General features: G+C 44.4%; 1 protein-coding gene across 4 annotated transcripts in view; it reads left to right on the top strand.

Moving 5' to 3' along the window:
* Positions 1–18,513, top strand: part of LOC139397297 (plakophilin-4-like) — a 113,508-nt gene that overhangs the window by 58,742 nt on the left and 36,253 nt on the right. For 2 of the 4 annotated variants that reach the window (XM_071144095.1, XM_071144093.1), the window contains exons 4-7: positions 6,546–6,580; positions 11,788–11,913; positions 12,325–12,527; positions 13,216–13,777. In XM_071144095.1, the coding sequence (XP_071000196.1) occupies positions 6,546–6,580; positions 11,788–11,913; positions 12,325–12,527; positions 13,216–13,777 (926 nt within the window). Of the gene's footprint in view, positions 1–6,545; positions 6,581–11,787; positions 11,914–12,324; positions 12,528–13,215; positions 13,778–16,194; positions 16,222–18,513 lie in introns of all 4 variants that reach the window. The other 2 variants (XM_071144092.1, XM_071144094.1) reach the window with 2 other exon arrangements.

An 18,513-nucleotide genomic window follows, 5' to 3' on the forward strand; every position in this document is an offset into this window, starting at 1 on the left:
TCTGGAAGGCTCTTGTATCTCCACAGAGGAACTCTCAAGTTCTGTCAGTCACCATCGGTTAAAAAACTTTTTTCGCTTTGCCATTATGGGGTATTGTGTGTAGATCGATGAGGGAAAAATACAGGCATCAGGGGTAGTATGACTTGACCAGCGGCCAAACTTTCTGGTTGGGTTGAGACCTCCCACTGGGGGAATGGAAGCTCCGGAGTGAAATGTCCCTGAGGTACAGATCTAGGATCAGCTTCCCCTCCCCAATACTAAAGTTAAAGGGATACTTCTGGATATCTACTTCCCCAGTCAGATTAACTTGTAGAAGTCTATGGTATCTGATATAGACTTCCAGTCATTGCGCAAATGATAGTTAGCAATTGCGCTAGTCAGCAACTTCCTTCAAACTGCACGCGGAGACATTAAAATGGTATCCACTAGTTCATCTGACTCTGGGGAAGTAGTCAAAATCCCAATGTCTCCATTTGAAGGAGAAATCCACTCAACTATGTTTTGGTATGTTTTTCAATAGTCCAAATCAAATGTATTTATAAAGCCCTTCTTACATCAGCTGATATCTCAAAGTGCTGTACAGAAACCCAGCCTAAAACCCCAAACGGCAAGCAATGCAGGTGTAGAAGCACGGTGGTTAAGAAAAGCTCCCTAGAAAGGCCAGAGCCTAGGAAGAAACCTAGAGAGGAACCAGGCTATGAGGGGTGGCCAGTCCTCATCTGGCTGTGCCGAGTGGAGATCATAACCGAACATGGCCAAGATGTTCAAATGTTCATAGATGACCAGCAGGGTCAAATAATAATAATAACAACAGTGGTTGTCGAGGGTGCAACAGGTCAGCACCCCAGGAGTAAATGTCAGTTGGCTTTTCATAGTCCACTGTTGATATGGTCTCCAATGTTTTAAATGCCAGCAGTCAAGTTTTCAAGATTTTGGACTTTCAAGAAGCAAAGTGTCACCGGCCACATCATCATGATGATGCAAAATAATTTAGCAAATGCATGTTGCGTTATGTGTCCAGTGACACTGGTTCTTGGTGGACTAATTATACAAATACAGAAATATTGTTTTTGAGTGTTTTCCTTAACCATTTGTGGAGGGGAATGCAAAACTGACCCAAGATCAGCGTCTATGGGCAACTTCACACTCCACTGGAATGGAAGGCGTAAACACTTCCCCTTTGTAGCTTACCAACGGACTGATGTGGTTGTGAGCTAAAGTTTTGCTGTCAGGTATGTTTTTGTTGTTGTAATGTTTGTGAGTATCAGCAGTTTACTGCCTGTCTCCCTCCACTAACCCAGGCTGCTGTGACTGTGAGACTGGCTATGATGAAAGCAAGAGTTTGTGGCCATGTCCCAAAGGGTGCCCTATTCCTTATATAGGGCACTACTTTTGACCAGAGCCTTATGGTCCACCCCTATGGGCCCTGGTCAAAAGAAGGGAAGGAAATAGGGTGGCATTTGGGACGTACTTCATCTGCCATGGCTCAGTGGAGCACACCTCTCCTAGCGTCCTCTTTTAATTGCCTGCGCCTCGTTGGCATGTAGATCGCCCTCCCCTAATTCCAGTGGTGTAAGGTACCTACAGTGGAAAGAACAAGTGTGAACCCTTTGGATTTACCTGGGTTTCTGCATAAATTGGTGATCAAATTTGATCTGATCTTCATCTAAGTCACAACAATAGACAAACATAGTGTGCTTAAATTTATAAAACACTCACATTATTGTGTTTTCCTTGTCGATATTGAATACATCATTTAAACATTCACAGGGTAGGTTGGAAAACGTATATGAACCCCTAGGCAAATGACTTCTCCAAAAGCTAATTGGAGTCAGGAGTCAGCTAACCAGGAGTCCAATCAATGAGACGAGATTGGAGATGTTGGTTAGAGCTGCCTTGCCCTATAAAAAAACACTCACAAATATGAGTTTGCTATTCACAAGAAACATTGCCTGATGTGAACCATGCCTCAAACAAAATAAATCTCAGAAGACCAAAGATTAAGAATTGTTGACTTGCATGAAGCTGGAAAGGGTTACAAAAGTATCTCTAAAAGCCTTGATGTTCATCAGTCCACGGTAAGATAAATTGTCTATAAATGGAGAAAGTCCAGCACTGTCGCTACTCTCCCTAGGAGTGGCCGTCCTTCAAAGATGACTGCAAGAGCACAGCGCAGAATGCTCAATGAGATTAAGAAGAATCCTACAGTGTCAGCTAAAGACTTACAATCTCTGGAATATGCTAACATCTCTGTTGACGAGTCTACGATACATAAAACACTAAACAAGAAAAAAACATTGCTGCACATCGGAAGTTTGCAAAAGTGCACCTGGATGTTCCACAGCGCTTCTAGCAAAATATTCTGTGGACAGATGAAATGACAGTTGAGTTGTTTGGAAGGAACACACAACACTGTGTGGAGAAGAGATGGCACAGCTCACCAACATCAAAACCTCATCCAACTGTAAAGTATGGTGGAGGGAGTGTCATGGTTTGGGGATGCTTTGTCTTCCTCAGGGCCTGGACAGCTTGCTATCGTCATCATATATCACATTTTGCAGGAGAATGTTAGGCTAATCTGTCCGCCAATCAGAAGTTGGGTGATGCAACAGGACAACGACCCAAAACACAGAAGTAAATCAACAACAGAATGGCATGACCTCGAGAGCGGTTCACACCAGACATCCCAAGAATATTGCTGAACTGAAACAGTTTTGTAAAGAGGAATGGTCCAAAATCCCTCCTGACCATTGTGCAGGTCTGATCCGCAACTACAGAAAACATTTGGTTGAGTTTATTGATGCCAAAGGAGGGTCAACCAGTTTATTAAATCCAAGGGTTCACATACTTTTCCCACCCTGCACTGTGAATGTTTACACTATGTTCAGTAAAGATATGAAAATGTATAATTGTTTGTTATTAGTTTAAGCATACTGTGTTTGTCTATTGTTGTGACCTAGATGAAGATCAGATACAATTTTATGACACATTTTTATACATAAATCAAGTTATTTCCAACGGGTTCACATAGTTTTTCTTGCCACTGTAAGTAAAAACACTTTAAAGTACTACTTAAGTATTTTTTGGGGGTGTCTGTACTTTTCTTTACCATTCATATTTTGGACTACTTTTTACTTTTTTCCACTACATTCCAAAAGACAATGTTATTTTTACTCCATACATTTTCCCTGCCACTCAAAAGTACTCAAATAGTCCAATTCACACACTGATCAAGAGAACATCCCTGGTCATTTCTACTGCCTTTGATCTGGCGGACTCACTAAGCACATGCTTCGTTTGTAAATTATGTCTGAGTGTTGGAATGTGCCCCTTGCTATCTGTAAATTAAAAAAAAATATATATATATATGTGCCTACTGGTTTGCCTAATACAAGGAATTTGATACGTAAGTATATTTTAGCAATTACATTTTCTTTTGATACTTGAGTAAAAGTATTTGGTTTTAAATATACTTAAGTAGTATTTTACTGGGTGACTTTTACTTGAGTCATTTTCTATTTAGGTATCTTTTACTTTTACTCAGGTATGACAATTGGGTACTTTTTCCACCACTGCCTAATTCTATAAAATCCAATCAGCGAAATGGCAACAGCAGCTGGGTCGTCCCATGCTTTCTATCGCAGTTTTAGTCATTTATTTTTAAATCATCGCTGTATGTCTGATAAATCTGTGTTTATTTTATGAAAATAACCAATATATATTTTAATAGTTTATTTCTTGAGCCTTCTTTGGCCAGTGCTCAGCATTGGTTGATTAGGATGGTCTAGAGCCCACGCCCTTACCCAGATGAACAGTCATTGGTTTATTATAATAGGATTAATTGTGACGTCATGATGTGGGCAAAAAGTTCCATCCCACCTGAACAGGTTGAAATTCCAGATTTTTTCCCAAACAGCTCTTACACAAAAAGGGCATTGTCATTTTCACAATTTCAGAGTGTCATTTCGACCTCCTAGTGTGGAAATATGATCACTTTTTTTTTTATCTGCACACTGCCCCTTTTTGTTATAATCAATGAAGTCCCCTTTAATATTGACCTAGTGGAGAATTCAATAAATCTCATTTTTAATATGAATAAAGACTTGTTAAAGTGCCAGAATTCATCATTTTGACATGTCCCTCCATGTACCCTTTGTGACTTCCAGAAAGATTTTAACCCACTTTACCTCCAGTTTTCACCATCATTGTAAAGCCCTGTTTATTTCTGTTGCTTGAACAAAGTCATTTCTTAAGATTGATATTTATTTCCTGTGATTTAGTGAACACATTTTTAGGTAAAAAAAAACCTGTCCCTCATTTTAAGGTCGACCCTTTTACGTGAACTGAACTCTCATTTTAATAAGGTGAAACTATTCGTAAAAAAAATAAATAATTATCTAAAGAAACATTGAACATCGAATAGTCAAATCATCATGTAAAAGCAGGTGAGCTGGTTCTAATCTTTTTGGGCCATTTTCTGGTGTTTTGTGGATCAAGCACAACTCCTCAACCCTGTTACCCATAGACAGGCTAGAAATATTTTGGCATTCAATTACCCCTTCCTGTTGCACACCACAAGCTTCCATTTCCCCCGTCACAATGGGATTTATGGCTGATTTAAGATGACATCGTCAACCCTGTTACTCTATTTGGCACTTAATAGAATCTTACAATAGTACTTTTTCTATTCAACCTCTTGACGAGAAAGAATGTGATCTTTATGACCATGTTAAAATGAGGTGAAATCAAGTGTTGTTTTTTTTCTCTCACCAAGTTGCACATCTCAAAAGGCACTGAATTGGTGGAATGACCCAGGTGCATGGCAATAATGACCCGCTAGAAATTTCCTTGGAAAGCATGTGGGTGGGAACCCTGCTTTTAGGTCCAGCGCTCACAGAAGTCTTCTAGATGACTAGATTTATTAGAAATGACCTGAAAATTGCTCTGTTTTAAATGTCATTTTCTAAGTGAAGCTGGCCGGTCCAGGTGGCTGTTAGTTAAAGCTTTTACATGTTTGGACTTGGTGCGCTTTAGTTTAGTGCTGCTCTCTGCTTTGAGATAATCATGTTGAAGTGGCTGAGGTATACTATAGCGGAGAAACTTGGGGCCTAGTTGTATGGCCTCTTACAGGCGGAGGGTGCGTCCCAAATGGCACCCTACTCCCTACATAGTGCAGAACGTTTGTCCAGAGCCAAATAGGATCGACTGTATGTACTTTGCGCCCTGGCCAAATGTAGTGCACTACATAGAGGTTAAGGTGCCCACTTGGAACACTACAACAGAGTGGCTCTCTGATGGGCTTCAGTAGAAGTGGCCTCATCCGTTAAGCCCTGACCCTCTCCTGCCTCAGCACTTTCCCAGGCCCATCATTGGGATGGGGCATCAGTTTGAGCTATCTGCCTGCCCACTTCTCCACTGATGCAGGACCAGCCACCACTGACCCCACCATCCATCACACTCTCCACCTATGGGTCCACTTGGCTCTGCAGTACCAGCATGCTCAGCTTACGTCCAAAATGGCACCCTACTCCCTACGTAGTGCACTGCTTTTGACCAGGGAATAATAGTAGTGCACTGTATAGGGAATAGGGTGCCATTTGGGGCGTAGCCTCGGTATTTGTCTGAGGGCCGTAATGTGTTTTAACATGGACTCGCTGTCAGGCCACCAAGCTTTATACCTCCTTATTCTTGGGAGACAACTGCCCCTTTATTGCTGAGGAAATATCCACACGCATCCATGTCATTGTTGCGTATGCTCAGCACGCAGTAGTAACTCAGAACAGGCAGATCCGTGTATGTGTGCATCCATCCGTATGTGCGCGCGTCCGTCTGTCCGCGTGTGTGTACACGTGTCCTGATTTCAGTCTGTTTTATTATCAGTGGGGCATTGGCATTTTTGCTCAGATATCAATTGTTTTTTTTCTATTTACTTTAGTAGCAGAGCTAGCAGCTTGTCTTCAGCTTCAGAGCCTCAGACCCCATCAGGATGGATGGCCAAGCCTGACCTTTTTCCGTTTATTCGCAAAGTGTGTTTCTCAAAGACCGGCGAGGATGAAAAATAACCGACACGACCTCAGGGAAAAGGATGATCCTCCTCGTTGTCTGTCGTGGCAGTAAAGATCACCTAGAGAGGAGAAACAGCCATTTTGAATCGTATTTAAATGTTTGGTTGTAGCCATGTTATTTGTATGTTGGCATATGCTGCACTGGCCACAACTACCTCTTTCTTTCTATTTGGTCTGGTCTATGAATTCTCTGGAATTCATAGACCTGAACTGACAATGTTCTTTCAATTTCATGTTTATTGTGATTTGTTGGTGTGCAACCCAAATGGCACCTTATATAGTGCACTACTTTGGGCCAGAGGCCTATTTCAGGCACACCTTTATCTCAAGCACAAGTAAAATAGGCCCATTTGTAAGCGTTCAGAGGATGTCTGCTGGATATCTTCTATATGAATTTAAACAAGTGTCCTGTTGAACATTCACTTTCTGTCTCTTATTTGTCCATGTATCTAAGACCTTCTCTCTCTTTTTGTCTTTCAGCTCGTCTGAGAAGTCCCTCCCCTGGAGATCTGCAGGTACGGTCTGATCATCCTTCCCTACACCATGTTTGACACATTCCCTATTCCCTTTATAGTGCACACATTTTGACCAGGACCTAAAGGCCTCTGGTCAAAAGTAGTGCACTATATAGTGAAACGGGTGCCATTTGTGACACAAAGTCCATGTCACCATACACTGACTGATATTCTTGTGAATCATTGAAAACCATACCATGCCATGGATGCAGTGCATTCAGAAAGTATTCAGACCCCTTCACTTTTTCCAAATGTTGTTATGTTACAGCCTTATTCTAAAATTGATCAAATAGTTTTTCTCATCAATCTACACTCAATACCCCATAATGACAAAGCAAAAACTATTTTTTAGACAATTTAGCCAATTTATAATTAAAGGAAAACTGAAATCACATTTATGTAAGTATTCAGACCCTTTACTTAGTACTTTGTAGAAGCACCTTTGACAGCGATACAGCCTCGAGTCTTCTTGGGTATGACACTACAAGCTTGGCACACCTGTATTTGAGAAGTTTCTCCCATTCTCCTCAAGCTGTCAGGTTGGATGGGGAGCGCCGCTGCACAGCTATTTTCAGGTCTCTCCAGAGATGTTCGATCGGATTCAAGTCCGGGCTCTGGCTGGGCCACTCAAGGACATTCAGAGACTTATCCCATCGGGTTCTTGGTCACCTCCCAGACCAAGGCCCTTCTCCCCCGATTACTCAGTTTGACCGGGCGGCCAACTCTAGGAAGAGTCTAGTGGTTCCAAACTTCTTCCATTTAAGAATGATGGAAACCACTGTGTTCTTGGGGACCTTTAATGCTGCAGATATTTTTTTGGTACCTTTCTCCAGATCTGTGCCTCGACACAATCCTGTCTTAGAGCTCTACGGACAATTCCTTTGACCCCATGGCTTGGTTTTTGCTCTGACATGCATTGTCAACTGTGGGACCTTATATAGACAGGTGTGTGCCTTTCCAAATCATGTCTAATCAATTGAAATTACCACAGATGGACTCCAAGTTGTAGAAACATCTCCAGGATGATCAGTGGAAACAAGATGCACCTGAGCTCAATTTCAGAGTCTCACAGCAAAGGGTCTTAATACTTATGTAAATAAGGTATTTTTTTTATTAAAAAAAATAAATTAGAAAAACTTTTTTCACTTTGTCATTATGAGACATTGTGTGTAGATTGACGATAATTTTCTGTTATTTAATCCATTTTAGAATAAGGCTGTAATGTAAAAAAAAATGTGGAAAAAGTCAAGGGGTCTGAATAGTTTCTGAATGCACTGTATACACTCTGTATACACAGTTTATTAGGGACACCACCACTTTCACGAAATTGATCGTTCCTACAGACAATGAGTCAGGTGGCCGTGGCTTATATAAAAGCAGGGCATCGAGGCATTCAGTTACTGTTTGATTGAATGTTAGAATGGGCAAAACGAGTGACCTAAGCGACTTTGAGCGTGGTATGTTTGTCGGTGCCAGGCGCGCCGGATCCAGTATCTCAGAAACGGGCGCCCTCCTGGGCTCGTGTCAGCATGGACCAACATCCCTGTGGAACGTTCCCTACACCTTGTAGAATACGCCAAAGAATTCCGGCTGTTCTGGAGACAAACGGGTTCCCGGTACTAGATGTGCTCCTTCAATGAATGACAGAATATCTCCTGTTTGGTTAAATCGAGTTGATGATTACACAGATGGCAGATCAGCTCATGAATAACGGAGAGATGAAGAGAGGTAATGGGCATGTTAAATAAATATTAATGTCTAATCATACCGTTTGTTGATCATGCATTCTCTCTCTCACGATATTGACGGCAATACGAGACAGCGCGGGGAAATGTTATAGCTGTTCTTTATACACAGTGTAAGGGGATAATTTGATTTGATTTGATTTAGCTGTTCTTTGACATGCATAGGCGAGTGGAGTCCTTTGATAATGCATCGTATTGGATTACAGAATAAAGTTAGGAATTTTCATGCGAGACTGTTAGGATTTTGGGTTCCAGTAGGATTCGGACTGGTTAGGGAAATAGCCTAGGCTTTAGGACAGGAGAAGATGTATTTTTCCCTCATGCCTCTCTGAATTGTTATCAGACTTCATGTCTGTGACAGATGCCTATCACATTTGTCACTGTCTGACGATTCACAATAACGGCTCAAAGAGGCACATGATATTGTGTAGGATATACAGTGGGGGTTTCCTGTTGGGTTTAACTGCATCTGGGTCACGTGTAAATGTTGTAATTTACGGGGGTCTTGTCATTTCATTATTTCGGGAAACGTAAAGAATTCCCTGTTCCCTGGACAGTCCCAGGATCCCAGTTACCCATGTTAACCCCTACTACTGACTGCCTTGATTAGTTTCTTCTGGCACATTTCAGATTCAATATTTCTCTTTAGCTACTCCCACTCTCTGACAGTAACACTTTCCCTCCACTCCAACTCTGTTTATTTAACACGGACCCTTGTAGGACCACAGTGACTTTGCTGCTGCTCAAATTGATAATGAAGTCCATTTTCCTAATGTATTTCAAAGCTTATTAATTGTATAATGGAACTAAGTGAATCGCTGCAGCCGTCATTAATATTGTATTGTGGTTCTTGTCAGACTGACCCTACGGGGTTATGTTTGTACATGTGCACTGTTACATTGCTTGCCTCGGTATTGTTTGGAATTTTCCACTCGCTCCAGTCGGTTCATTGCTGACTAGCAGACGGACACAGTAAGAACAAGGACATGAGTTCCAAATGGCACCCTATTCCATAAAGTGCACTACTTTTGACCAGGGCAATTAGGTGGCCATAGAGCCTACTTTTTAAAATAAATATTGATTTCCTCATTGTAGATGAGAAATCATCGTTAGCCACAGTAATGTATTTATTCTAATTCAAATATGAAACAGAAATGATAGCTGGTGTAGATATGAAGTGAGAGGCTGCCTGTCTGTGGAAGAGGAGAGGTTATTGATGTTCCTCTCCAGTTATAATCAGCTGTCTAGCCATAATGGTCAGAGTTCATATACAGGTCATTATTTTGTCACCCGTGGCACTCCTCAACCACTTATTACGTTAACAGAGCCTGCGTCCCAATTGGCACCCTATTCCCTATATAGTGTGCTACTGTTGGCCAGAGCCCTATGGGGGCTCTATTGGCCCTGGTCAAAAAGTTGTGCATTATAGGGAATAGGTTGCCTGTGACTGTGCTGTCCACATTCACAAGGTTAAAGAAAGGCTTTCTCTCCACAGTAACACTTCCTCTCGAAATCCACAGGCTGGTTGACGGGCGGACCTGCCGGGGGCCCGGGAGGGCAATAAGCAGCCCAGCCAGCAGCCCAGCCAGACATAGTCATTACCCTTTACAGCAGCACACTGCAGCTAATTTCACTCCAATCACACTCTCTCACCCACAACACTCTACGGCTGCATTCCCAAATTGCACCTTATTCTTTAACCAGAGCCCTGGTTAAAAGTAGTGTACTAAATAGGGAATAGGGTGGCCTTTGTGACGCACCTACACTTTAATCCCACCGTTCTGGAGGAGGGATGTAACACTCTCTTTCATTGTGTACCGTCTCATTTCTCAAACGGGGTCAAGTCTCTGTAGCGATGCCCTGAGGGCAGAAATGTCACATTAAGCTCCAGTCACTGTCTACCTGAAAAGTTACTCCTAGTATGCTATGAGGAGCAGGAGGGATGAGTGAAGCTTTGTTGTAGTTGTTTATGGGGGGAAAAAGGTTTCTGTTTGGTCAGAAGCGACACCCCATTCAGATAATTTTCCATTGTTCTGTAAATACTGCTTTTAATGATTTTAGTTTATCCTGCGCATACATTTTTCATGAATTCTTTACTCCCCCCGTCACGATGGAAATCAGCCACACGGCAAACGTGGCCTTTTGAAAGATTTAAGTGTCCGCCGCGCCGCACACAGTGGGCTTGCGCAAATCAAGTCAACCATAATAATTGCAGCAGCAGAATTTATTGAGGTGCCGCAGCTGCAGTCAACTCATGCAACTAGAGGCGGCGTTGAGCTGCGGCGACGGCGGGCTCCTGGCAAGGAAATAGGTTACTGAGACACTTACAAGCCAGAAAGGAACAGCAGAGTGGCTCCTCCATGGAATTCGGCCTCCCCCCTCATCCATATGCCAGCCAACAATGCCCCTCCCTCCGGTTCTGACTGGCTAGCTATTGGGTTCTGACACCCCATTGTTGCAGCTATTGCAGTGGAGCACATTCACGCAGGTCACACTTAACTCGATTTTGATTTTGGAGCAACATTGTGCAGCTTATGAGAGACTTTACTGTGGTAATTCCTCCTCGTTTGCCTCAACGGCTGTTCTCATGGGCTGTGACCTATGGCACCCTATTCACCATACAGGGCACTACTTTTGGCCAGAGCCATGACTCTAATATAGCGACTAGGTTGAATGTTAGTTTGGAAACGGTTTTGACGAGGGGATTTTCATCAGTGTCCCGGCACAGCAAAACAGGAGTGTCACAAATGTCTCTCCTATGAGTCAGTATGATAATTAACTTAATTTACACGAGTGTGGAATTTGTTATTGCATCGACGCGAAATCCTTTAACTTCTACGTCTCCTATCTCTTCCATATACACCGAGTGTACAAAACATTAAGAACACCTTCCTAATATTGAGTAGTACAAAAGTGTTCCACAGGGGGTCAAGCTGGCTGGATGTCCTTTGGGTGGTGGGCCATTCTTGATACACACAGGAAACTGTTGAGCGCTAAAAACCCAGCGGCGTTGCAGTTCTTGACACAAACTGGTGCGCCTGGCACCCACTACCATTCCCTGTTCGAAGGCACGTCTTGCTGATTCACTCTCTGAATGACACACATGCACAATCCATGCCTCAATTGTCTCAAAGCTTAAAAATCATTCTCTAACCTGTCTCCTCCCCTTCATCTACACTGATTTGAAGTGGATTTAACAGGTGACATCAACAAGGGATTCACCTGGATAGTCTGTGTCATGGAAAGAGCAGGTGTTCTTAATGTTTTGTGTACTTAGTGTATTTTTCCCATTTATCAGACACTTTTATCGAAAGTGTCTAACAGTAGTGTGTACATACTGCATACATTTTGTATGGGTGATCCCAGCGGGAATTGAACCCACGATCCTGACGTTGCAAACGCCATGATATACCAAATAAGCGACACAGGTAACACTGACTTTGTCCTCCCATTCTTTCCCAGATGCCTCGACCTCGCGGGACACCAAGTCTCGAGTGACAGACACTTCTCAGTCGCCCACCTACCGCCTCCGAACAGAGCAGGAGCAGGTGGCCCTGTACTCCCCAGAGCAGACCTCGCTCCATGAAAGTGAGGGTCTGTTACTAATGCAGCCCCTCTGTTCTACACTCTCTCGCTCTCCCTCCCCCGTCAAGGCTGTGCCACTCCCCTCTCTTAGCCCCACCAGAGTCGGAGCCCTTTAATGATGCTTTGAAGTGTTCTGCTTGGCCTCAGAAGCACATGTGATGTGTATAGTTTTAATGAGCCAGTGTATGGCTCCAGTATGGAGGGTAGGGAGGTGGAAACGGACACTCTGTGAGGTCATTAGTACTGTGTGGACTAGCTAAATGTCATGTAGTGCTTTAAGGACACTCACTCGGTGTCTCTCTCTCTCTCCTTCTGCTCGCTCTATTTCTTTCTCTCCTTCTGCTCGCTCTATTTCTTTCTCTCCTTCTGCTCTCTCTCCCTCTCTCTCCTTTCCTTTCTCCTTCTGTCTCTCAGGGTCTACAGGGAACTCCCGCAGCTCCACCCAGATGAACTCGTACTCGGACAGTGGCTACCAGGATGCCAGCAACTACTACGGCAGCCAGAACCAGAATAGTCTGGCTAAGACTGACCTGAGGATGCCGCGCTCTTACCCGGGCACAGGCGGCACCTCTACCCTCCTGAGGAATGCCAGGGCCGAGGGCCAGGCCCAGGTCCAGGTAAGCTCACGGAGCTAGAGGGCACACTGTCTGCAGCAGTCACGGGCCATAGAGTTGGATAGAGGGCACACTGTCTTTTATTTTTTTTATTTTACCTTTAGGCAAGTCAGTTAAGAACAAATTCTTATTTTCAATGACGGCCTAGGAGCAGTGGGTTAACTGCCTGTTCAGGGGCAGAACGACAGATTTTGTACCTTCTCAGCTCGGGGATTTGAACTTGCAACCTTTCGGTTACTAGTCCAATGCGCTAACCACTTGGCTACTCTGCAGCAGTCACAAAGTTGGCCATAAAGTTGGATAGACGGCACACTGTCTGCAGCAGTCACGGCCATTGAGTAGGATAGACGTTTGCACTTAGCCACACTCGGACTGAAGCCAGTTTTAGCCCTCGATGGCATTGTCTATGCGGTCAGAAGTAGCCATGGCAAAGATAGGAGATGAGCTCTCTAATACATCTCTATGGTCATGATTAATATACTGACTGCCACAGAGCACACAGATGCTACTGCTGGCTGAGAGATGGAAAGGAAGTTAGAGAAAAATATATCCTTTAATAGTCCCATAAGACACTAGACACTTTCTGTGAGGATGTAAAATATCACAGCAAAAATATTTTACGCCTCTATTAAATGTGATGCTGAAATGTGTGGTAGTTGCTCAGTAGTTTTGTCCTCGTCTGTCCTGACAGGCCCCTGTGTTAACCGCCACAGCGCCGGGTCGAGCCATGAGGAGGGTGAGCTCGGTGCCCTCCCGGACCCAGTCCCCGGCCTATGGCAACAGTGTGTCCCCCTCACGGGGCTCCCTGAGGGCCACCATGGGGAGTAACTACTGCTCGCCCATTGTCACAGAGCCCAAGCCTCTCTCCAGTATCTTCTCCACCACCCTGCCCTCAGCCCAGCGCGCCGGCTCCCCTTACAACACCCAGAAGAGTTCCCCCTCCGCTCTCCGCCGCATGGGCAGTGCCAACTCCCGCTCGGGCAGTGCCAGCCGCACCACTTCACCATACCAGGCCCTGGGGTCAGCCTCGGTGCGAATGGGCTCCCCCCTAATGATGGTGGACGGCCCCTTACCCCTCACCCAGCAGCCAGGGGGGTCGGCGGCGTCTCCAGGGCGCTCCAGCATGACGGCCCAGCCCCAGCACTATGGCTCCACCTTGCCTCGCTCGTTGATCCACCACGATGCAGACCCCTACGGAGCTCAGAGCTACGACGTCTACGAGAGGATGATCCCACGGCCTGACAGCCTCACAGGTCAGTTCTTCTGTCTTCTCCTCCCTACTACACCCCCCCCCCCCCCCCCCCCCCCACACACACACACCCCACTCCAGAAAGCTATCTAGAGTGGGTGTGCTCACTCTATCCAGGTCTCCACTCTCTCCATTAGATAACACGTTGCATACCTTCACAGGGCAGGAGATAATGTCTGCTTCTCAAATGGCGCCCTGTTCCCTACAAGGTGCATTATTTCTGACCAGAGCTCTGTGAGACTACTGCCGCCTCTGCCTCCTTCGCTCAGTGGTTAGTTGTTGAGCATATGCTACACTTGGCGATAGCCAGTCTGTCACAGGGGCACAGGTCAGCAATTTAGGCCTGATAATAAGTAGATTAAGGTTGTCTCCCCGTAATAGGAGACAGGCTCCAGTCTGTGGCTCTGCTGTCAAGCTTTTCCGCTGGCATGCTGCGGCACAAAGTGAGTCACTGCGCCCAACCTCGAGAGCCCTAATTTTGACCAGATCACTATTGAACCTGGTCAGGCGCTGGTCACAAGTAGTGCACTATATAGGGAATAAGATGCCATTTTGGGACAAAAAGCCCGTGTCTGTCTGTGGCATGGACCAGGGCCAGCCCCTGCCTCATGTAGACTCGCGTCCTTAACCACAGGCCACCGTTTGAAGGGAAACGCCGGAGGGTTTGGCAGGAGATCGATCCGTATGATCGTGGATGGGTATGTATGTTTTCCAGCGACTCACACAGTTGGATGTATTGCCAGTGTACTTGAATGCATGCAAATAGGCCTATATCCACTGAGAGAAACTCTGTGCTAGATTAAGACTGGAGTTTCTTAAGCAAATAGTGGAGCAGAAGAATAATAATAATTTACAAAGACTTTGTTGTTTGTGTAGGTTATCTGATTTTATCCCAATACATAGATGATTTCCAGTTTTTTTTATTTTATATTTCCACGCTGAGGTTGGAATAATACTGTGGAATTGTGTAAATGATGATAATGCCTTTTCAGTATAAGAGCAGTTAGAAAAGACTGCCTGAAATTTCAGCGTGTTTTGGTGGGAAAGTTTTGGCCTGCTTGGTGACATCACCCGGCGGTAAATTAGTTAATAGTTGAAAACCTTTATGCCAATAACAGCTAGTTTTCAGTTTTCCCCTCCCCACTCAGACCTATTCCATTCAGTCCCAGAAAAAAATATTGCTTGAGCAATTGCTCTTTGCTAAGAAGCTATTTTTGTTTCTTTAGGACCATTTTAATTGAAGACAATTACAAAAAGGTACTTAATTGTTACCAGAAATGATTTGATATTGAGATTGGATTTTGTTTCCCCTGTCAACTTCATTAAATTTGCAATGAGTCGTTAAGCAACGGGTGCAAGCATGCCTGCCTGCCTTCCCCCTGAGATACAGAGAACATCAGTGTGCTCTGGTTGACAGCTCCACTAAGTAATTCATATGTTGTGTGTTGATTGATAGATCTGTTGTCGTTTCTTTTTGCGGGTGTCAGCCATAGGAGTCTGACTTGACATTTCAATGCCGGTAAATATGAGCTGCTTGACAGGGAGTCTGAAGAAAGAATGGTAGAATAATGGTAGGCTTTTCTTCTTCCACTGCGTCAGAAGTGAGCATTTGTCACTCGTTTTGGCGTTCCCGTCTGAGACGTGATGGTTGGGTAGGGCGTGTTATCTCTACTTTGCGGTCGTGTTTTTTGTTCCTCTTCGGAGGGAAGAACACTGTGGTGCGTACGGTTTGAAGGAAACGCCGTTCTATAATTCCTCACGACAGGGATTCTGTTCTTGGTACAAAGGCTGTAGGGGAAAACGAGGCCCAGCTGATTCAGAACGTGTAAGCGGGCGTGCTGTGTCCCGAATGGCACCCTATCCCCTACGTAGTGCACTACCTTTTGACCAGAGCCCCGGTACACTACATATGGAGTAGGGCGCCGTTTTGTTCTCCACACCAGAATAATCTTCTGATATTTTGAGGCTTTTTTTTTTTAGGGATCATTTGAGGTTTAATTGATTGATTAGTCCAATAACTCTTCCATTAGATGTTTTTAGATATCTGCTCTCGATAAGAAGGTAGGTAAGATTATGAAAAATGGCTGCTAATTCCAAGGCACACGGATCATAAAAGGAGAGGCACATTACATATGGTTGCTGTTTTCATAATGGGCTGCTTTGCGGATTGGTATTGAAATGTAGACAGTCAATTTACGGTACTAGGCCTATGACATTTTACTGAGGGCCTTCCGTTATTTACTGTATATACAATCTATGGTTCCCGCCTACAAACTAATAATCATATGACTTTCTTTTTAAAAAAATATTTCAGCTGTCCCAGTTAGTCCAGCAATATCTATCCAGGTTTTTATTGTGAAAAGGTTGATTTAATGTGTGTGTTTTTGACCAACTTTTCCTGCTGCCATTGGATATCTACAGAACCCCTGGTCGATGATGACCTTCAAGGTGAATTCTAACATCGTCATGATCCACCACCCCTCTTATAATGCGTTTGACTCCGAGGTGATGTTTCTCCTAGGCACAGATCTCGGATCAGATTACCTTGCCCCAATCCTAGCCTTAATCGTTATTTGGGGAAAATGCTAAACTGACCCAAGATCAGAGTATAGGGGCAACTTCACCCTACTCCGTGGCTGTATTCTCATCAGTGTCTTAGCATGGCATGTGTGGGTTGCTACGTGTTACCTTTTTTGTTCGTAGTATGATCCTAATGTCCAACCTATTACCTTTTAACATAACACACTTAAAACCCCATTCACATATGGGAGACGTTTAAAAGGCTATGGAGAAACGCCGTCAAGTGAGGAGTTATCATTCCCAGACCAAGTAAGTCTGTGGTTTCCCCATTTCTTTCCCATTACATTCTTGAACTGTTGTAAATCGGGGCCCAATAATGATAATCTCTGCGAGGCTGTTAAATCACTGCAGTACTCACTCTCTCCCTCTCTCTCTCTGCTGATGGCCATAATCCACATCCTCTACGATGGCTGATCTCATGGCTTTTTAAACCTCTTCTCTGAGGTGCAAAGTCTGTAGACACGTTGGCCACTGTGGCCCGTCCAAGCCCAATAGGTCTCTTCTGTCTGCCTCTGTCCCAAACCCTCATGCCTTCTCTCACCTAGCTGTCCCCATAGAAACTAACCGTCACAAAGTCACATACTGTATGTCCTTTGATGGCAGCATTGCACAGCTCCTCTCCTCATCTGGGTCAGGACAGCCTGAGTGACCCGTGGATTATGTCAGATGCTTGAGCAGCTGTGGCAGCAGTGACTGGTATGTTGACGTTCACATGCCCGCACTCGTTGGCGTTCAGTTGGCAAATGCCAGCTGAAACCTGAGCCTGCAGATTGGCTGCAGCTCCCTCTCTCACTCTGGCCAGATCCAGACCACCATCCTCCCTGCTCCCCCCAAGCTCCAGCATTGGCAGGAAGTCATCTCTCTGAAAAACGTTCCTGTAATTATGTCCGATGTCCATTTCAGCACACTGGAGGAGAGCAAAGGGAAATGTGGATCAACAGCATTTTAGGCACGTGTGGCGCTCAGCCCACGCCTAGTAAAGCCTTATGCTTTGGTTTACGGAAAGAGTGGCGTTTACTTATAGCCTGCTGATTTCCATACTTAAGTTAGTAATCTTCTGCATGATCGAGAGCAGATCAGATTGTCTTAATGGATTTCATCATTTCTTACTCCTATGTTGGGAAAAGTTTTAGCGAATTATTTTGGCTCAGGAATGTAAGTCCGCTGCATCCATTTTTGAAATGTTTGTTTCTGCAGAGTCAGTGGGACAAATTGCCACCTCCCTACAGCACGTCTAGCCAAGTGCAATCTGTTCGGGCCACGGGAGGAAGTGAAGGCAGCGTTAAATGAGTCTAACACACCATGAATGTTCACCATTCATATATTATTTTCAGAGACAATTCGCAGCTGCTTTAGAACCTGACTGCTGCGTTTCACCAGGGAGCAGAATAAAGGCACTGGGATTAGTGGGTGCTAAGGTTTATAATGGTACTGTTAGTTAGAGAATGGGGGAGAGGGCGGAGAGAGAGCCTGCAGAGCGGAGCGGGATGGATATGCATGGAAGCTCCTGTCTCTGGGAGATTCCTTCCTCTCCTCCTCCTTTTTTTCCCCCTCTCTCTTTTCCTCTCCTCCTCTTCTCCCCTCAAGCTACGGTTCTACTGAAAGCCCTCATCATGTCCAACGGATAAGCCGATTTACTTGGCTGTGGCGGGCTGTGATGTGGTGTCCAACACCGGCTCGTTGATATTCCCCTTCTCTAATCAGAAACCTTTCAACAAGAGACACCCAAGCGAATTACTGCCAATCGAAACGCCGTTGTCTGAAGCGTTTCAGATTGACTATATGAGCCTGCGCCACCGCCTGAATGTGTCACCACAGCAGCCCACATCAACCTCCCCAATGACAACCCACTGGGCACACCACATCATTTCATCGTGGAAATGTGGGTAATATTTGGTTGAGACGTTGATCAATGAGATTTCAACCTTTTATTCACCCACTCAAAAAGACAGCTAGAAGTTTGTTGAATTCCCAATGTGTTATCACTATGCTTTCAACCATCTAAAAGCACAACCAAATTCCAATGGAAAACCAATGTCTGATTTTTGGTTTAGTTGGCATTCAAATGTTTTATCACTATTTGTTGTGCTTTTTAAAATGGTTGAAAGTGCAATGTTTTTTTTTTTTTTAATACAACAATTTAAATGTTATCACCGATTT

Source organism: Oncorhynchus clarkii, chromosome 3, assembly GCF_045791955.1.
Source record: "Oncorhynchus clarkii lewisi isolate Uvic-CL-2024 chromosome 3, UVic_Ocla_1.0, whole genome shotgun sequence".
NCBI lineage: Eukaryota > Metazoa > Chordata > Actinopteri > Salmoniformes > Salmonidae > Oncorhynchus > Oncorhynchus clarkii.